The sequence below is a fragment of the Colossoma macropomum genome, unplaced genomic scaffold, assembly GCF_904425465.1.
Source record: "Colossoma macropomum unplaced genomic scaffold, Colossoma_macropomum, whole genome shotgun sequence".
Taxonomy (NCBI): domain Eukaryota; kingdom Metazoa; phylum Chordata; class Actinopteri; order Characiformes; family Serrasalmidae; genus Colossoma; species Colossoma macropomum.
The window spans coordinates 12,990,463-13,010,890 of record NW_023494790.1 but is presented as its reverse complement, the minus strand read 5'-3'; the positions used below and the strand labels follow the sequence as shown (position 1 = coordinate 13,010,890).

The following is a 20,428-nucleotide window of genomic DNA, read 5'->3' as shown; positions in this document are numbered from 1 at the left end:
AAGTCTAACCCTAACAGTTATTTTGCTGCTCCCTCATACTGGTAAAAAAAAAAAGATCATAAATGACCTATACATGCCTCCCAACCCCCAGAATGTGTTTGTGGTCACTGTGAAGTTGGAAAATCTTTACTGCATGTTTCATTTGAGAGAGTGTATTAGTCCAAAGCAGTTAGTCCAATTTTGTGCAGAGCTGTACATGAAATGCTGAATGAAAATCACTGTATATTTTTTGAATGTGGCACCTCTGAGGCTATTTGGCAGCTTCTTATCAAACCTAAGAAAAGTTTAACATTTCGATTCATATCATAGGTAGTGAAAAAATCTTCTGGTGTCGTGATATTATATTTCTGCCATATCACCCACCCCTACACCACAGAACATAAGAAACAAAGAGGACACTGCGTGTAGGGCAGCCCTGTCGCAACAATGACACTGCCAAAATCTCAGAGACGAAAACAGAGAAGTCCACGACATCACTTGTGCCACCTCCAGCTTTTTTTGCTTTCAGTTTATCTCAAGAAACGTCCAGTACATTTCCCTCTCTCCATATAGGTAAAAGACCTGTCCCTGAAGAGCAAGGGGTGTGTGTGAAATGATCAGGCTTTAGCTGATATTAACACTAGTGATTTTTTTCACGAATCTCTTACTGAGAAATTAAATGCCTCGGTACAGTAGTCTACAATTAGGTTTTTTACAGACCTTTTGTAAAACTACTCACCACTCTATGCATGACAGGCATGAAATTGGATGCATTTAGTGCTGTCCAATGAGTCACAGTCTTCAGAATTAGCATTTTGTGAATGCATGGCTTTTTCAGTTTGAGGAATTTGTTTTTAGAAGGGCCTGCAAAACACAATATCTCATAATGGTTATATGATTCAGACAGTACTGAAGTGAATATTCAGCATGTACATGCAGTACTGCTCATAAAAATAAAATCTTAAGTTAAAGGGGAATTCCATCAATTTTTTTACATTTTTGCTCAATTATTGAGACATAAAGTTATTTGAAGTGGTTTCATGTGAAATACACAATTCTAGAGGAACATACCTGATTTCTTCTATAGTGTGTTCAAGAATTTTTTAACCATACCCATAATGCACTGCGTTGTTTGTAAGTAATGAGCAAACCTATATAACGTGAGTGGCCAAAATGGTTTATACCATCAAAAATTCTGTTCTCTATAATAGTGTTCTATACAGTGATCAATATTTTCAAGGTAGGGTATAGTGTTCAGGGGACTATTTTAAACATGGCATGGGTTTATTTTGTTAAGGAATCATATGTAAAATTGTTTAATATCTCTAAAAGTTACCTCACAGAAATCTATTACATGAAATGGTTTCAAATATGACGCCTGGTTCATTAGACATAAGTTTATGGCAGTTCTGGTTCTGAGAAATGCTTTTGGCCTAAAATTTATGCCAGACAGGTATGCAAGACATTTGTATGGCAATATAGTACCCAAAGGATTTTATGTATTTATTTATTATTTTTTTTTGGTTTACCACTATTTTACCATGATCAACATTGCATCATTATATATGAAAACTCAACACGTACATTTTCTGCGGCCCAGATGATCAGACTTTTGGGATTTGAATTGGGACGACTTGATACCTTATTTTCTCTGAGTACTGCTTAGCAGTTAGGAGCAGTGTTTTAGATTAAAACACTACTATCATCAAATGTATGTAACTTTTTGTCAATATGGAGGCGCGTCAACATGTGAAGCAACAGAATATATAGTAGGACTTTTATTTTGAAAAGTGGCTGGCCATGCCATAATGCAATACCACATCTCCGTCCTGAAATCTCTCGTGGTGGATTCATCTCCGAGCGCAGGACAGTCATGGCTTTCCAGTGTCAGAGAGATAGTTATATGAAAGAAGTATGTGAACATACCCTACTGACAATATATACATAGTACTAAAAAGCTCAGCACGTCTAAATTTCTAGTTATGCTTGGCTAAATAAACAGTGCAGTTGCTTCCTTAAGATATTAACGTTAGCTAACTGAGTACTGTCAGTTTATGGTACCTAACTTTAGTTAGTTAACTGGACCTATATATGCGGGCTAGTCTGTCCGTCTCTTCACATACATTTTAAATGGCCTGCTTAGCTGACAGTAGCTACTCTTTTAGTTGTACTTGTGTGCACTGAAAGCACTGGAAGTGTTGGAGTTAGTTAGCCAGGCTGGCTAACAGATCTCTGAGTGTTTTTGTTTCTGTTTCTTTCTAGTTCGCCACCTCTGTTGTGTCCTGTTCTGCAGCTGAGCTAAAGTTGGAGAGCAACGGGAAGAAAGAAAAAGTGAAGGGTTTCAATGTGATATTAAAAGATACTATTCTTTTCCCTGAAGGAGGGGGGCAGGTAAGTTTATCCCCCTTTGGGACTTGATCCAAGAAACTAGGCTAACAGCTGTGCTGATAGCTAACGTTAGTATTAATTGGGTGAAGCTGAACTAGTACAGTCTTTCTGCAATGGATGTTAAACTCAGCACATGAACTCTTTTGCAAAGGGGAATGCAATTATAATAGTTTTTGCGGCCACACAAAATTTGTGAAGTCTCCATCAATGGGCTCTTTATAGTTAACTGAAGTTTCATGTCAAATGACATTTACACTCAAGCCTGTATAAACAAATAAACAGGCAGATTCACTCATGTTGTGAACTGTTACACAGTCTGATGACCATGGGACAATTGAAAATATTCCGGTTCTGCGAGTCACAAGGCAAGGACCAGAAGCAGTGCACTTTGTCAGCTCTCCTCTGAAGGAAGGACAGGAGGTCCAGTTGAAGTTGGACTGGGAACGGAGGTTTGACCACATGCAGCAGCATTCAGGTGAACACGGAATAGACATTATTTTACTACACATAAAATACTTTTGCTTTTAACCACTACAGTAAGTACATCAGTGGTCAGTGTTAAAAGGGGTGGTGACCTTGTTTTCTGCTCCTTTTTTTTTGATCAGGACAACATCTGATAACTGCCTTGGCAGATACAATGTTTGGATACAAAACAACCTCATGGTAAGGTTATCTTTAAAATGTAATACATAAAAAAACAAGTTTTTGTTAATGGCTAATTAACAACTATAATAAGTGGTTTTACAAGTTCACACCATAGTATATTTATAAAGCACAGTGAACATAAGACAGGCAGAAGCTTAAATGATAGATAATTTATTAATTTTAGATTGCCATGAAACAGCTAAATCAGATGTGATTGTAAACGTTTATGTGCCTAGCATATATGTATCCATAACCACATTAGCAGGTGAATGTAAAGTTATGTGCAGTAGGATTATCCACTATGTTGTCCGTGCATGTAAGATGGAAAGAATGGAAATTAGGTTGCTCAATTATGAGTTGTAGTTAAGGGTGTCATGATATGCAAACTTTTCAACACATATTGTCATTTTTGCATCACAATATGATACATTTTTCTATATAACTGAATATAACTTTTAGTTATGTTTGGTAATTCACATTTTTTCTAAAAGTTTGAAAGACAACAGTGCTTGTTGAAGGAATAACTGGCACAAGTTATTTTCTTAGTAGATGTCAAATAAATGAAAAATAAGTGCAATATCTATATAAAACTAAACAAAAATGTGAACTATAAAGCTACATATCAGTATTAAATGAACTAAGCATTACTAGTTCATTTACAGTTTAATCTTTTGGTTCTATACAAAGTGTGGCCCTTACATCTGGCAGAAATGAGTGTGAGATGTTGCCCAATCACTCCCAGCAAACTGTGGAATTCATAACCGAATAGAGATGGACTCTACAACTGAATAGCGGTGAATCCCATGGGATGAAATAGCTGCTAAGACACGTGTTTTCTCCACAAGACTGGAGTTGGTTGTTGGTTTCCTGTTCGCCAGCTTCTTGTAAAAAAAAAAAATCCTTTCCAATTTAAAATTCGAGCAAGAAGCTGGCTAACTTTAGCTTTCCATTTTCTCCTCACTTTGCTAACTGACACTTTTGGGTAATGCCTTCACAAATGAGCATATCTCAGATGTTAGAATGGGTATTTGATCCTTGCATTAAGCAACGTATTATGCACCCACTGTATGTTTTAAAGTTTTTGTTGTGTTACAGGGAGTTGGGGCGGCAGCGCAGCAGTATTGAGCTGGACACAGTCACTGTGAAGGCGGGAGAGATGGAGGCCTTGGAGGCTGCAGTCAATGAAAATATCCGTGCACATGTCCCAGTTAATGTGCAGCTCCTCTCCCTAGATGACCCTGCTGTGGAAAAGGTGTGTGTGTGTGTGTGTGTGTGTGTGTGTGTGTGTTGTCTTCCGAAACCTAGATATGTTTAGAGCAGTATCTCTTAGCAACAGTCCTGTAGTCCACTATCTCTGTCCTAAACACATCTAATTCAGCTCAAGAAAAATCATTTGCTAATAACTTAATTCAGGTGTAGGGACAACACTGAACTGTGCATCATGATATTTATAAGGCACAGTTTCACCTTTTTCACAATTTTAACTTTTGTCTGAAATTGTTTGGTTAACTGAGAAATACTGCTTTGTGAAATATGGGGGTTGTGCAAGTGGAGCTCTATGGGAATTCTGGTGTTGTGTGTTAAATCCAGTTTACTTATATAGATTAAAAACAGATATGGGCAGTATCGTTGTTTAGTTAGGTTAAGGTTTAGGTTTGATTCGAGGTTAAGTCTAGAGTTAGAGTGACTCTAATGGAAAATATATCGTGATATTCAGTGAACTATAACTTAATGACAGGGTAAGAAAGCATCTATAGCAGATCATCCAAATAAAGTGTAATATGCTTTCTTGCTGCAAACACAAAATATGTACTTGAAATTATAAAGAATGAACAAAATAAATGAAACAAACAAACTAAAGTTATGTGTCTGTGCCTATACACAGGTTAGAAGTAGAGGTCTCCCAGATGACCATGCCGGACCCATCAGGATAATTGACATTGAGGGCATTGATGCCAACATGTGCTGTGGTACCCATGTGTCCAATCTCAGTCATCTCCAGGTCAGAATACTGTGAACTGTAATGTGGCATCTGTATAATACTGTTTACTGTGATGATGAAACTGTATAATATTGCATAATTTAAAGCTACGGGGCAGAATGCCATTCAGTAACGGTCAAATAGTCTGTAATGTAATTATACATATTTCAATACGGTGTGTTTTTAAAAAGAGTGGTATTGTTAAGAAGGATTCTAATTATGCTCAGTTTATTGTATAAGGCTGTTTTTGCTTTATGTAATCAAAAGGTGATTAAGATTCTGGGGACGGAGAAGGGGAAGAAGAATAAAACCAATTTAATTTTCATAGCTGGAAACAGAGTACTGAAATACGCAGAGAAGAGCTACAACACAGAGAAGTCTCTGACAGCCCTGCTAAAGTGAGTCTGTCAACAGAAGGAGGAATTTCGATAATTATTTGTGATTTTAGTGCTTGTTAAACACAGTAATTCTGATCTCTGTTGTCTTTCAGGACTGGGCCAGATGAGCATGCTGATGCTGTGGATAAACTGCAGAAAACGGTCAAGCGTCTTCAGAAGGTAGGTTACTGTAGATGCCTGCGTATGATCAAAAACTATTTTTAATTAAATTACAGTTTTACAAAAATAACTGTATTTGGTTGATATGTTAAACTAAATTACAGAACTCAGACCTTGCATTTGCTAGTGCTGGTGTAATTCAGGAAAAAATGGTGTATTATCTTATTTTAAATAGGTTTATATAGGTTTTATACAGTAGGTGCATCCTGGCACAGCAGGAATTAAAAATAGCTTATGTTTGTGCACACTATATGTTTGCGATCACAACTTCGATGTGTATGACATAAAATCTCAGAAACCATACAACATATCATAAGTAAAATATGATTTTGTTTAACCCTCCTGTTATGTTTCAGGTCAAATTGACCTGTTTCAAAATTTAAAAATACAGGAAAAATATTTTTAATAATTTTTGGAGCATGAAACCTTTTCTGCTGGACCTATGACTGAATTGAAAGGGTTAGTTTGACCGGGAACAGAAGAGATATTCTATTTGTATTTATCAGCATGCCTCTATGAGAGAAAATAGGTTAAAAAATGTTAAAACAGTCTAAATACAATTAAATAAATGTATTGAATGTCTAGTTTTTGCCGATGTCCAGAAAATAAGAGTTGGAAAATGATTTTTAAATGTAAAACATGTATGAAATTAAATGTATGTTTTAGTGTAGAAGTTTTTTTACCCTGAAATGGGTAAAAAATGTTTACACTAAATTTACACTAAATATTGATTAAATTGATATTAATTAAGCTAAAGATAATGTTTATAGAGAAAGCTATATATTTTAGCTACTTTTGAATGGTTAAACATGCATCGGGTCAGTTTGAGAATATTATTGCTGTTGCTTACAGTTGTAGGACCATAATGCCTGGACCATCATGGTACATAGCTAACAGGCCCCCTATGTAATATCCAGAGAAACTTAAGTAACTTAATGTTAAAGATGTACCAAAGCACTGCCACATACAAAGTAAAGAATATATTAAATATATGCCTTACAAACTTCAAAATTCATTGTTAGTAGAGCTGCTGAAATTAGTTTTAAATCTAGTGCAGAAAAGTGAACATACTTTAGTGTTAAGCTAACAGCAGTGTAACATACAATAGCAATTCATTAGCAAATAGCAAATCATTGGTTTCCAAGCACAATGTGCCTTATGGAGCCAGCAGAACACAAATGATGGGCAACGTTCTTAGAATGGTCTCTATGTATATTAGAAGTGGTGTCTCAAAAGAAGATGTCTGTCAAATTTGCACACTGATCTTTTGACCTTGGTATAGTAAGCAGCATTCAAATAAATATATATATCTCGGAAACTGTACACAATTTAGACATAAGTTGCATTTGCATAGTTGTTAATCTCAATGAATTAAATAATTATTGTATTTTACTCTGAGTACACTAGCATTTCATGTTAAAATCACTAAAATTTCCTCTTAGAAATGATGCCGCACTCATTTCCATAGGCGATGGCTTCCTCTTCAGCTCAGCTAAATAAAACATGTTTGGCCGTACTGCTTTACAAATGAGCATCAACATTTTATGCAATGTTAGCTGTATGTATACTGTACACGTACAAGTTTAAGCTTAAGGCGTAACTGTTTCTTTATAGATGAAGTCAGTATGTTTGTAAACATAAATGTTGCCTATGTTTCCGGGTGGATAATTTGCCTCTAGTCAGCAATAGAAGCAGTTCTTTTGATAACTATCAGGCCAGGGAACAGGATCAGAAAAGGTAACCAAGAACATATTAGTTCAGGTTGAAGTTTTCCTGTTTTCCAGCTTTCAAAAGTTGGTGGAGTTAATGTGAATGCACTGTTATCTTAGAGCTTAAAATGACAAAAATTAAAAATTAACCGCACACAGTTCTGTTAATTGTGATGAAATGGGAAGATCCATTTAAAAATAAAATTTAATAGCCAACATGCATCGGCTCAACTTTAGTAGCATACAGGTTTGTCAATATCAATGAAAATCCAGCATCTTTTGTGTGAAATATTAACTAATAAATGTGTAGAGGTACACTAGTTCACAAAATCACTGAAAACATTTTGGTTTTTTTCCTAGTACCTTGGTTAAATAACTATGAAATAACAATCAGAATTCTTACAAAATCCTGTTGTTACCAGTATTATCTGCCCAGAAGTAATTTCTTTGTTGTTAAAGGTGAGTATGTGATACTACTTACCCTTGTATTCAGCAGTGCATCCTCTGTCGCCAATCTAGGTCTTTGATGTGTATATCTGTCACTTTGGTCTGTTTGCGTTAAAAGGTTAATGTGTTTTCTCTGCAGAGTAATCTCACTCTCCTGCGAGACATGGCTGTTCTCATAGCACAGAACTTCAAGAACCAACCAGACAAAGACAACTTCTTCAGCTTGCACAAGTGTGTACCCATCTGTACATTTACAAATTAAGGTTACAAGATATTGAACAAACTTAATACATTTAAAGAGTTTTTTTATGCTGAAAAGCAAAATAATATTTTGTCTCTCTGTCTTCATAGCAAAGACGGTGACAACGAGTTCATGAACATCATTGCCAATGAGATTGGATGTCAAGTGGGTTGTTTATTTTTGTTGTTGTTATGTATTTTCACCTCAAATAGAATTGTTGGCATAAGCTTTACAATATACTGTGTACTTATTTTCTTCCCAACATGAATATTCAGTTCATTAACTGTAATGGTGTGACTTTTCAATGGTCTTTCTCCACAGGACACAGTGGTTTTTCTAACGGTGGGAGAAGAGAAAGGACCAGGGCTTTTCCTGCTTGCAGGCCCTGAAAATGTTGTAACTGAACTGGGGCCACGGTAAGACAAATAACTGTCAAAGTCTTGGTGCAACACTAGGGCTGCAACTAGTCTTATAGATTAACCTTTCTCCTAATTGATTAATTTTGCTGTTATGCCATCACACAAAGTCATGGCTACAGCCAAGTTGGGGTGACCTAATTGCAGTTGAGTTGCTCCTCGTCAGTGATTGCTTAAGCACAATCAAGACAGGCCTTAGTAGGCTGTAAAGACATACCATGGCTCATCAGTATGAATGTCACTCGTTCCTCATATATCATGATGTATTTATTGTCTAGCTTCATCTTTGTATTCTCTATGAAAACACTATATGCTAGCAAACGGAATAGTTTTGTTATTGTACAACATTCAAAGGATTCTACAAAATGAGATAATGCAGTCTACCCTGGCTTTGGGACTCATCTACTGTTCAATCAACAAGCAACAAGCTAGAATATTTCCATTTATAGTGCAACAAAACAATAGAAGCGATATCACTGCAGCAATTCAGCCACGTGCATCATATGAACATCGTAGAGAGGGGGAGCAAACTGTAATCCATTGAGGGGCCAGTGTCTAGCACAATTGAGTGATTTTCCTGCTCTTAACATGGTAGCTAAACCTAGTAATTGCCAACTGCCAGGTTGAATCAGGTGTGTTTGAGTAGGAGGAACTCTGGCCCTGTTATAGAGCATTGCAAGATGATTTTTGAGCATTGATGCAGTTGTGTCTATGTATTCACCTGCAGTGTGATGGAGCTACTGCAGGGAAAAGGTGCAGGAAAGAATGGGCGTTTTCAAGGCAAGGCCAACAGCCTGGCTCAGAGAGCGGAGGCCGAGGCTTTACTACGGGAGCACAGTCGCCGACGCAGCGCAGGAGAGGAGTGAGAGGGTTTCACCTTCAGTTAGTTCAGACTCTCACATACTGGTGAATAATACAGTAAGCAAATAAAGCCATAGGCCCAAGCAAAGGAATGCATAATACCACAAGTCAGTTCAAATGGAAAATAGTACTAATTTAAGATAATGATAATTTAATTGAATAGATTGTTGAATGTTTGTTTTTTTTAAACTCTTCATACTGTTAGTGAATGCAAAGAAACGCAAATGTCATACTAGTCACTACCCATGTACCCAGTCACAGCCATTCTGTAACTGTGTAAGTAACTGCAAATCTAATTCTGTATTCAGCGTCAAAATGAGTAACAAACCTTAGTTAAAAATAAATAAATTATAGATAAATTATTTTTTTAAGTTATGCACAGTGTAATGTGTTGCAGACAGAAATAACTTTAATTGGAACAGTAATCTGGTGATTTTATCATCACTTTAATGGTAACACAAAGCTATAATAGTAGCTATCTCTTAGGGCTGGGCGATATTGTAAAATTACATCATGATACTTCGAGATATTTTCACAATACACAATATGCATCACAATATTTGTTTTTCCTGGGCTTGACAATATTGAACCGACAGCAAGACATAATAAATAAATAAAATTAATAAAAATACTGTCAAAACTATGAACGTAATGTTTTTTATTTCATGTTTCACATTCTCCTATGCACCAAATCTTATTTTATTATGAAATATGCAATTGTTAAGTGTTTTTAAGTATTTATGTTTTTAGTAGGCTCAGAAAAGCATATTGTGAAAGTTTTTCAGGCAAAATCTGAATAATTTTGCTCATATTCACAGTACATAACTGTACTAGTTGCACAGTTGTGCCCCCTTGATAGCCACACTCACACATTTGTGTATGATGTGTGATCTGCTCACATGTTAAATTTGGTGAAAGAGCATAGTGTAATCAGTGAGGTTCTCAACTGGATATTACTTGAAGAAAGACATGGAAGAAGAGAGCAGCGTGAAGTGATAGTTTTGTTTTAAATGTTTTATTAAAAATGAAAAAAAATTCAAAAATAGAATTTGACAGAATGCACTTGCAACAATCACAGCTATACATACACAGACAAACATAAGGAATTTGGAGATGAGGGAAGTATTTTCTCTTTGAAGGAAAATACTGTTTACATCTCTATCAGTTCTTAAAAATGAACCTCCTCTAAAAGCATTTATGTGCTTGGGCTCAATGCCAAGCCTTTCCTCAGCACACCCTAAGGGCACTAAGACATAAGTTATGAGATTAAATAGAACAATAATCTAAAAACAACATCATCGTCCTGAGCAATAAACAACGTCTTAACAGTGCTTAAGTAAGGCTTTCTTCTATTAGGATAGAAATGAAGTCTCTTGTATTGCAATGCAAATGTGCAGAATACTTGCAAAGGTAGGCTACATGTTGGTGTTTGACGTTGAGCTTGCTACTATTGATAAAGAGATGGACTATGAAGAATGAAGCACCTTCAAATACTGCTAATAGTTTGTGTTAGCTCAGTGGTTCTCAACCCTGGGCCTGGAATGTTTTGTTTTGCCCTGTTTGTTTTTGTTTTCCCTACTCAAGCACACATGATCCAACTTGTCACTTAATTAAGAAGCCCTGACCAGAAGTAGGGCAGACAAAACAACATGTGCAGGACAATGACACTGCCCCAGGACAAGATAGAAAACCCTATGGAAGCCTCATCGTTTGTCCTTCTTAAGTCCACTCAGACTTTAGAGCTGCTTCTTGCTCGGTAAAGTCAGGGCTCCGGACACGCAGTAGGGGATTATACTGACTGTGACCAGAGGAACAGTTGCACTCTTGCAGAAGGAAAGCAAGTAGAAGAGGGCGGCTGTGTGGGTAGGGGGCTTGATGGAATCGAAGAGGTGCAGCAGAAGAAGAGAGCTTACGATGCAGCTGATCCTGAAGGGGGCAGTGCCGCTTTTCTTGCTCTCAGTGTAAAGTGGTGAGTGAAGCCCAAGACCCAGACCAAAGAGGGTGCCCATGTTGCGCAGCAGGCTAGCGAAGGGCGTGGTGTCCATGTGGACCCAAGCTGGGTTGACGCACCATTTCTGGGCCTTTTCCAGGGTCCACAGCAGGTCCACACCCACGGCTTTTAGGAGCAAATAGAAGCCCACAGCAAAAGAGAGCAGGAACAGTGTGATGTTGAAGTACTTCTGCAGGTTGGCCCGGTACATCCACTGCTGTCTGTTGAAGACTTCGGCCACAATCATGCCTGTAAAAAAAGATGATAAATGAAGTTTTTGCTAGGGCTGTGTATTCCCAATTAGGTCATGATACACTACTTATTGTGATGCATCTGTCACAGTTCGATACATCACAATGATTATTGCTGAAGACACATTTTGAAGTAATGGGACTATAGAAGAAACCTTAAAAGACTAGTAGGTACTTCAACTACGTTGAATTACACAGATGGGAAATGGTTCAATTGATGCAAAATTATGTGAATGGTGTCGCAATTCCATGATTAATTGTAGAGTCGGTACAGCTTTAGTTTTACCCTATTTTAACCCTTTTTCTACATGCTGTGTTCTTCTTGTGTAGTTATATATAGTGCTATAACTGACCTGAAATAACACCAGCAATCACTTGATGAGGGAAGTGGGCACCAATAAAGACCCTGGAAAGACAGACGCAAATCTGGACGGTCCAAAAAAGCGCCCAGAGGCTACCTCGCAAGTACCTAACCCAAACAGATGGAAGAAAACAGCATAAGCATCTTGGGCAAACTCTTCAGAGTTGATCTAATTAAAGGATTGTTATGCGAAGACCATGCCTGCCATGACTAAAATTAATTAAGGGTCATCTTACAGGGCTGTGGTGGACATGGTCTTCTTGTTGCTCAGCATGATGGCGAGGATAGAGGTGACCATTGCATAGTAGACTCCAGCAGCTCCCATGGCGTGTCCAGATGGACTACCTGCATCAGCAAAACACACATTCAGTTGCAGTTCATTTATTAAAAGACCCATATTTTTCTTGTTATTCCCCCAGTCACTTTGCTACAAAGTGCAGAAACAACACTCTTTATGAGTTCACGGTGAATGAGAGGCTGAATTGGAGGTCAAGGCCATAGTGAATTCAAAACAAGTTATTTTTGCAGGTTTCCCATGTGTGGACTGATGAATTAACAGCACAATTAGAAACTTTAACTTCATTGTTTACACTGTAACTCCTGTATTTAAAAAACAAAAAGCTATGAAAATTTGTTTTTGCATTGCAGTTCAGTGCAAAAAAAAAACAATTGGCAAAGAGCGTTCTGTATGGGATAAGAGTGCAGATAAAGTGTGTATTGATAAGTAGTGGTGATAAGTGTGTTAGGGTGTTTTGGGCGCACCTGGTCCTGTCTCACAGGTCATGGGAAACTGCTCAATCTGTGGCTTGGAGGTGTTGCTGTAGTAGGGTGTCTCATGGACCCACCAGTATGGGCGCTCTCCAAAAAGAATCCTGTAGTTCATAAATGAATAAAAATAGGGGAAATGTGTAATAGATATAAAGATATAAAAGAATATATATATATATGCATTACATATTACATAATATGCTACTTAATAATTAACACAATAATAAAAAAAATCAATCTGTTGTTTACATGAATAATTTGTCAAACATGACGTACCATTTGAAGACCAAGTTAAGCCAGTCTCCCACCACAGCCACCCAGATAAGCTTGATGCCCACGGACTCCCTCAGATGGAACCAAATGGGGAAGAAGACAAAGAAGGTGTTGCGCAGGTCTGCGGCAAAGGAGACGAAGAGGAACCAGCCCTGGGCGTCGCTGTAGTGAGTCTGCAGATACTGGGTGGCGCTCACCCCGTAGCCATGCATAGCATCCATGACTGCATTCATTCTGAAGGTTTTCTCTTTAAAGCAAGCTGTCTTGATTAATGAGACACAACTGATAGTCTGGAGCTTACCTGCCCTGGTTTATATACCAGAGGGCCCACCACCCAAACGCATGGACAACACTGATCTTTGGACCTTGCACATGTGTAATAAAACGCAAAGGGGGGCAGAAAAAAAGTTAGACGTAGTTAACAGCAGTGTTTGTGCAAAGGAGATAGAACACAAACAAGTCGAGGGAACAGAAAGAAGTTATGGCAGGGTTCAAACTCACTTCAGAATCAAAATCGAGGGTTTTGATCTTAAATTAGTTGTCATTTTAACGGACTGCACACTTTTTTCCTATAGATTTGTAATTTTAACATTATACTTTGGCTTTCAGGTTTTCAGAATCAGACGATTGCATTTATAGCAATTTTCATGGGTCGTATTTGATTCATTTATAGTTTTTGTTACAGCATGAATTGTCATTCATCAGTTTGTGTCTTTGATCAGTTTTTGTCTACAGTTATCCTTTGAGGAATCTATAAATCGGAATGGATGTTACTGATAAATAGTTCAAAAGTTACATAAGGGTACCAATCAGAAAATGGAAAAAGCAGACAGTGAGGATAAATCTCTTAATCTTGGTAATATGGATCATCACAAAATAATGAATAAAATGAATGACCATTAAAATCACTTGCAACACTTCTTGCAACAAACCTGGACACAAATTAAGATGAACATTCTATGTAAATTAACATGGAAAATTTTGCTGTGTGTCCATAAACTGGCATTTTTTTATATTTTTGGAATTTTCAATTTGCATTTGAATTCTGCTAGCTTTCCCTATAAATATGCGGAATTGTTTATATAGTGACATTTATTTTATGCAGTTTTCCATTGTTTTGCACAAACATTTAGCATTTTGCATTTGCATTTCTGCCAGTGGTGCTACTGTTTTAAGTTGGTGTTATCAACACTATTCCTTCATTTATTCCCTTATGTTTTTGTAAATAAATTGTTAGCAATTAAATTTTGTGTACATAAGCAGTTATGTAACTGAATCTCATGAATAAGACTGCAGTTTCTGAAACTCTTCACTCTTAGATAAAATAATACCTACTCGCCACTTTATGAGTTTTCACACTTTACCACCACCTGGTGCTCTTCATGTTGCCTAAACTCTAATCTGGGATGTTTAGCCAGGCTTCATTTTTTAGTGCAAGGCAGAAGTGGCAAAAACTCTTTACCTTTCTGCAGCTTTGCATTCACTCCTCAAACCGCAATCAAGAAACACAATAAATTAAATGAATTATTTTCATAGCTACATTATTTGCTATTGAAAGCAGTGGTATTTGGTGCGTTTAATGTAGATTTTGCACATGTTCAATTCTCCAAAAAGAATTCTGCATATAAACACAATGTGTTTTCCATGTGTTTTGCGATAGAATTGTTGCAGTTCTCTGTCAATCAGTTACTATTGATTCGTATTCTGGTTAGCTTGAGGGAAGAAAGGAAGGGGGCTCATTTCAGTCAAAGTTGAAGTACCTGTCAACAGTCTGTGATGGAGTCACCAGGGCAGTACAGTTTGCAAACAGCATGAAAAAGTATGTACAATTTATACTGGGGCATTTTAACAATAAAGCAGTTTTGAGACCAAAGAAAACAACTCCTGTGGAAAATCAGAACATGTCAACAACCCAGACTAATATGTCATTATCTGTCATACTGACAGTTTGAAAGCTGAGAGACATCAGTAACAAAATGTTCTCAGGATGCGTAATTTAGTGAATTGGGCCACTTTATGATGGCTGCATTAATGACATCATCACTTTGTGTGTTTAAGCTCACAACCAATCATAGAGCCCTCTGTTTGGTTATCAGCACTGGCCCCTGCAGTGTCACAATGTGTAAAAGGTCATGGACCCTGAAGAGTCCTGGATACCCCGAGAGTCCATGCAAATAAAGTCATCCAGCCTTGAATAAAGTCCAGCTGGGGGGGGGACTACAAGATCCAACAGGTAAAGCCAAACAAGCTGCCAAAGTGCCTCCAGTGTGCTGGCCCATCGTCTTCCTAGCCCTGCATCAGTGACCCATTGCTGGGCAACTGCCCTGCAGCTCTTGTGATAGACATGGATCTGCTCCACAGTTGGGGAGTGAGTCTTGCTGTCCACTTGCAGACAGAGTACAGTGCCTATGAGAGTTGGTTTCAGGTGGTGTCTTCTGTGGCAGACCTCCATACCACTTTCTTCATCTTCTTCCCCATCTGGTTCCATCTGAAAAGGGACGTTGCCGTCAAGCTAATCTGGGTGGCTGTGATTGGGGACTGGTTTAACCTGGTCCTAAAATGGTAAAATGCTCTGTAACTTGGATTTACTTTATTCCTTTATCAACTGCTTTGATGCATATGGATCTACAGACACATTTTTGGCTTGCATGTGCAGTTTGCAGAAATAATATGCTTTTCCATGAACTCAATGAATAGCTGAAAGCCATTCTTATGGAGTTTGGTTAAAATGTTTTAAATACTTACTGAAAGACTTTTTTGTTTTCAGGGTTCTTTTTGGAGAAAGGCCTTACTGGTGGGTTCACGAGACCAAGTTTTATGGCACTGATGCAGCCCCAGCTCTTAGACAAGTTCCAATCACATGTGAGACTGGACCAGGTATAGTGCTTCAGCAATGCTCTGCAACAGTTGTACTACACTAGGTATAGCTTATCAGCTGATTTCCCATTCATAAATTAAGTCTAGTTGTGGACTAAATTGCAATGTCAGTGGTGATTCTGTATTGAAAATCCATTTTAGTCCTGGCTTAGGCTTAATTTGGGTCATGGGTGGTTCACACTGCATGGTCAGTCAAGTTCCCCTCCAAATCATTATGCAACTAAAATGTTCACGCATGTACTAATCCTGCTGGAAGTGGACTTGTCCCTGGGCTATCTTAATGTCCTTTATCAATGGCCACCTTTGAAATTAAGCTACTGATGATGCATTGATGAGGATTAATTCTTGACCTGATTTATAACCAGTGTGAGGTTATATCAGTCACTCTGGCCTTTGCCCCTCCTTACTTATTCTTTTATGCCTGATCTTATCTTGATAGACAGCAGTATGAGGCATTTGAAGTCACATTGTTTATCTCAGTTGTCTCAACTGTATATCATCATTGTGACTGTATTCGGTTTTCCCTATACAGAAGATCTGACTCATCAATGATGTATTCACCCACTCTACAAATGCTTTTGTCTAACTGGTGAAGAATAGATGCTAACTGTCTCTAATTTCTAAGAACCTCTGATTACTTTCTTTTCTTAAGGGAGTCCTTCTGGTCATGCAATGGGCTCTGCTGGGGTAGGTTATGTGATGGTAACTGCTGCACTATCCATTGCTGCTGAGAGAAAATGTCCCGTTTGGCTCTATTGGTGAGTTGCAGAAAAAGCATGCAGATACTAAAGCAGTACAACCTTAGCATTGCAACAGTACTGCACACGAATGGTCATCATAAAGACTGCATCTGTTACACATATCTGACAGGTTATTACAGATATTGCTTTGGATGTTGTTGGGGCTGGTGGAACTGTTGGTCTGCATGTCCCGTGTTTATGTTGCCGCCCACTTCCCACACCAGGTTATAAGTGGAGTTATCTCAGGTAGGTGGATCTCATTCATGGCTTTTGTGTCCTATGAAATATAATCATTGTATAGCTGTTGAACTTCATGCTAACTCTTGGTTTCCTGCCGTCAGGTATAATTGTAGCTGAGGTGTTCTCCAGACAGCAGTGGATCTACCGTGCAAACCTACATAGATACTTCGACGTCACCCTGTTCCTCCTTGTTTTTGCTGTGGGCTTCTATGTTCTCTTGAAGGTTCTGGGTGTGGATCTTCTGTGGACTCTAGAAAAAGCTCGGAAATGGTGCAACAATCCCACCTGGGTCCATATGGACACATCACCCTTCGCTAGCCTGCTGCGCAACATGGGCACCCTGTTTGGTCTGGGATTGGGACTGCATTTGCCACATGGCTTTGAAAGCAAGTACAGCAGAAGTGCCCCCTTCAGGATTGGCTGTATTGGTGTATCACTGGTTCTCCTGCAGCTCCTGGACTCTCTGACTTTCTCCTCAAATAACCAAGCAATTTTCTACCTTCTTTCATTTGCTAAGAGTACCATTGCTCTTCTAGTTCCCACTACACTTGTTCCTGGAGGGATATCCTTGCTTTTATTGGGAAAGAAAGATGAAAAGACCTCATAGATTAACATTCCAACGGTATGACAAAATGATAAATGACAACTGCTCAATCCAAAAACCTGACCTACAAAAAAACAATGTTTTTTCAATGGTTCTTTAGTCACGAAAGTGGTTCTATATAGAACCATCAACACTGAAAGAACACTTTGCGTGAGTCTTTGCATAGTGAAAGTGTTCTTCAGATTGATGAAGAATATGCTATAGGTGGTTCTATATAGCACCAAAGAGGGTTCTGCTATTGTTACGATGTCAAGCTTGCTACAATAGAAGAACCTATTTGGTTCTAATGGAACCCTTTTTAAAAAGGTTCAATATAGAACCATCTACAGCAAATCCTTCATCAATCTAGAAAAACATTTCACAGTGAAAAGCCCTTTAATCATGCAGGGGGTTCCTTCAGTGTTCATGGTTCAACATAGAACCATCTTTTTCATTAAAGAACGCTTGAAAAAGCATCTTTTTAAAGAGTGTATCTATCTTTGTATCACAGCTGCTGTTTTTTAAGTTAGTATTCTGTATTTGGATTCTGTCAACAAAGACTTAATGTTCAGTTTATTTAGGTCTTCATGCATTACACTTCCACATTTTTTTGAATATACCTCAGAGCCCACATATATATATTATGTCTCTTTAAGATTACTTTAACCCATGATTTCATCTTGCCATTGGTATAAACTCCAATTAAGGTACCTCCATCCATATCTTATCTCTCTGTGGTTCTGAATGAGAGTGGCCCATTCACAAAAACATGACTCTGCCATTCAGAAAACATGTCCAAAGGTCCTTCTATCAGCTCCTGCACTCTGTACCACAGAGAAGACGGTGTTCCTTGCTCTGCCCATTCAGAATTGTACAATGCTGAGTTACTAATTGTTTCTGAGACCATGAAAGTGCATCAGTTACAGCTTCATTCGTTGGTTTAGATCCAGAGCTACAGATAATGGAAATACTCAGGGTTACTAGAGCTTTTATTGTCTTCACATGTTTTTTTAAGGGTTCAAGATGCTAGCAATTAGAATTTAGCAATTTTCTTTGTTTTTTTATTTCCTTATATAAATTCATTATTTTTACACTGTTGGATAGAAACTGATTTTTAGTGCAACTGGTTTTAATACTTTTCAGGATTAGTTGATTTTCATTCAGCCCAGTACAAATTGTGTCTAGTGATGTGGCATTGCAGATTTGTAGGTCATTTATGCCTGCAAATTGCTGCTGTCAGAAGAAAACCTTGTATCTCCATTTTTGTCGTTTTTCAGTTTTTGACATGATTTGAAAATGCCTGTTGGCCTTACATTGTGTATAAATACATGCTTACATTGTGTATAAATTTCATGATAAATGGACTGAAGGAAACAGCCCAAAATGACTTCCGGTTCTATTGACTTACATTAAAAGTAAAGTAGGTTTCTTCTTTCTCCTGTAAAGTTACCATTTTGGAGATATAAGGTTTTGTTCCGACAGGCGAAATGCATGTGTATGTCTGTATACTGTAACAATGGACTGGTTTATCAGCCATTAAATTTGTACTGTAAATTAGTAAAGGAAACTAGTACACTGTGTCAACTGAGTGTCATTTTTTCACATATAATGATGGAGATTATTGTATGTTTAAATGTTTTATAAAATAGAGAGGTAAAACATAAATACAGAATATACGAAACAGAGGTGCACACCAATCCCACACTGTCCAGCAACGTGATCTGTTGCGTTCCTTGATGAAGCAAATTTGAACTGAATGTGAGAGATTGCTCTGTTTCATAGGGTTATTAAGAGTGGCATTGGTGTTACATAGTAAGTGGTCAGTGCTCTTCTGAAAATGTGTGCAATTCCACCGACCATTCAGAACTTCTGCATAATTAAATTGTTAAAACGTAAACAAAGACATTCAGTGTTTTTGATGCGAAATGCTCTGTTCTACAGAAGTTTGTTTACAGTGGTGGTGATAGGAACCAGACGTACAAAGTGTTCAATACTTCCAAATGCTACGTCACAGAAAGCTACACAAATTGCACAAATGGTTTCGTTGTCAGATGCCTGAGACTTTGTTTTACAATAGGTTTTACCCTATAATGTATTTTTGAAAACTCATTTATGGCAGAGAGGTACACGCAGCGTGTTGTAAGGCAAAATAGTCCCCAGAGAAACCTGTTTTCACATTCATCTCTGTTTTACCATCATCAACATTACACATAAAAATTGAGAAGACACATGTAGGTTCACATAGAATGGCTTTAATTGTGCTGTAAACATCTCGACCCTTGGTTCTTATCACCACCACTGTAAGCTTCTCTGCAATGCGACACATCATAACCACTCACAAAACTTTGTTAATATCTCAATGACTGAATAATAGTCTGAAGAATAGAAGAACAGTCTGCTGTTTTTGCCCTTTCAGATCAGTGCTATTAGATCCTTAGCTATTTTACTGCTTTTAGATCTTTGGAAAGACTTAAGTCTTGGGAAATTGGGTCAAATGCAGAAATACCACTATAGTCAATGCTTAGTCTTTCACTATGACACCTCTCTGCTTAAAATCCATGCTTGAAAAACCCTTCTACTCTCACTTCTATGAATATACTTGTAAATCCTTCTCCTGGTGCATTCTTATACGAAGTACCGCAATTAAATATTAACCAACTTGTTGTTCTCTTCATTCCCTTTACCCCTCTTCACTGTGCTCTGCTGTAGCTTCCCCATAAAGGAGAGAGTGTGTGGCAGAGTGGGGGCTGTTTTGGGGACGGGGCTTAGTGGACCAAAGAGCAGCACATTTTGTTTGTGGTACTGGTAGCCTGGAGGACCTGTCCCAGTGCTGAGCGTCCCATTACCTCACAGACAGTGCAAACAAAGCTTATCAGTGTTTTTCACTTCTACATGAAGGTTACGTGCCAAACGTGAACCACTTTTTTTTCTTTTAAACATACTAAACGATTATTGAGTATGTGTTAAGTCAACAGATATGCCAATGAATGTCTTAGTTAGTTGTATTAATAATTAAACCATTGTAGTATAGCATACAATTCCTCATTTATTTCTGTGCTGTTCCTCCCTATTATATAGTTAGAGTAAGTGTAAATGAGACCCAAGGGATGTTTTCGAGGCC

The 20,428-nt window shown here is 37.9% G+C and overlaps 3 protein-coding genes across 3 annotated transcripts; 2 read left to right on the top strand and 1 right to left on the bottom strand.

Annotated features, from left to right (window-relative positions):
- The first annotated feature begins 1,781 nt into the window (after positions 1-1,781).
- Positions 1,782-9,588, top strand: aarsd1 (alanyl-tRNA synthetase domain containing 1). Its single transcript, XM_036572188.1, has 12 exons — positions 1,782-1,891; positions 2,242-2,370; positions 2,683-2,842; positions 2,973-3,030; positions 4,108-4,264; positions 4,898-5,014; positions 5,261-5,391; positions 5,484-5,550; positions 7,846-7,937; positions 8,058-8,112; positions 8,269-8,363; positions 9,091-9,588. Exons 1-12 carry the CDS (start codon positions 1,853-1,855, stop codon positions 9,227-9,229), a joined length of 1,239 nt encoding a protein of 412 aa, XP_036428081.1. The 5' UTR covers positions 1,782-1,852; the 3' UTR covers positions 9,230-9,588.
- Positions 9,589-10,212: 624 nt separating this feature from the next.
- g6pca.2 (glucose-6-phosphatase a, catalytic subunit, tandem duplicate 2) lies at positions 10,213-13,164 on the bottom strand. The gene is made up of 5 exons (XM_036572189.1): positions 12,871-13,164; positions 12,589-12,698; positions 12,063-12,171; positions 11,819-11,934; positions 10,213-11,463 (listed from the first exon to the last, which is right to left on the bottom strand). The coding sequence occupies exons 1-5, from the start codon at positions 13,098-13,100 to the stop codon at positions 10,961-10,963; spliced, it is 1,068 nt and encodes a 355-aa protein (XP_036428082.1). The 5' UTR covers positions 13,101-13,164; the 3' UTR covers positions 10,213-10,960.
- Positions 13,165-15,045: 1,881 nt separating this feature from the next.
- g6pca.1 (glucose-6-phosphatase a, catalytic subunit, tandem duplicate 1) lies at positions 15,046-18,891 on the top strand. The gene is made up of 5 exons (XM_036572190.1): positions 15,046-15,429; positions 15,635-15,744; positions 16,397-16,502; positions 16,615-16,730; positions 16,826-18,891. Exons 1-5 carry the CDS (start codon positions 15,212-15,214, stop codon positions 17,329-17,331), a joined length of 1,056 nt encoding a protein of 351 aa, XP_036428083.1. The 5' UTR covers positions 15,046-15,211; the 3' UTR covers positions 17,332-18,891.
- The last annotated feature ends 1,537 nt before the right edge of the window (positions 18,892-20,428 follow it).

Bases quoted from the DNA above. Each gene is read 5' to 3' on its own strand.
- aarsd1 (XM_036572188.1), top strand. From the start codon at position 1,853: ATGGCTTTCCAGTGTCAGAGAGATAGTTATATGAAAGAA. The intron at 2,371-2,682 runs GTAAGTTTATCC...ACTGTTACACAG, and splicing joins TCCCTGAAGGAGGGGGGCAG to TCTGATGACCATGGGACAAT. The intron at 7,938-8,057 runs GTGTGTACCCAT...CTGTCTTCATAG, and splicing joins AACTTCTTCAGCTTGCACAA to CAAAGACGGTGACAACGAGT.
- g6pca.2 (XM_036572189.1), bottom strand. From the start codon at position 13,100: ATGAATGCAGTCATGGATGCTATGCATGGCTACGGGGTGAGCGCCACC. The intron at 11,935-12,062 runs GTAAGATGACCC...TGTTTGGGTTAG, and splicing joins ACCATGTCCACCACAGCCCT to GTACTTGCGAGGTAGCCTCT. The intron at 11,464-11,818 runs GTCAGTTATAGC...CTTTTTTTACAG, and splicing joins GATTGCTGGTGTTATTTCAG to GCATGATTGTGGCCGAAGTC.
- g6pca.1 (XM_036572190.1), top strand. From the start codon at position 15,212: ATGGATCTGCTCCACAGTTGGGGAGTGAGTCTTGCTGTCCACTTGCAG. The intron at 15,430-15,634 runs GTAAAATGCTCT...TTTTGTTTTCAG, and splicing joins TTTAACCTGGTCCTAAAATG to GGTTCTTTTTGGAGAAAGGC. The intron at 15,745-16,396 runs GTATAGTGCTTC...TCTTTTCTTAAG, and splicing joins CACATGTGAGACTGGACCAG to GGAGTCCTTCTGGTCATGCA.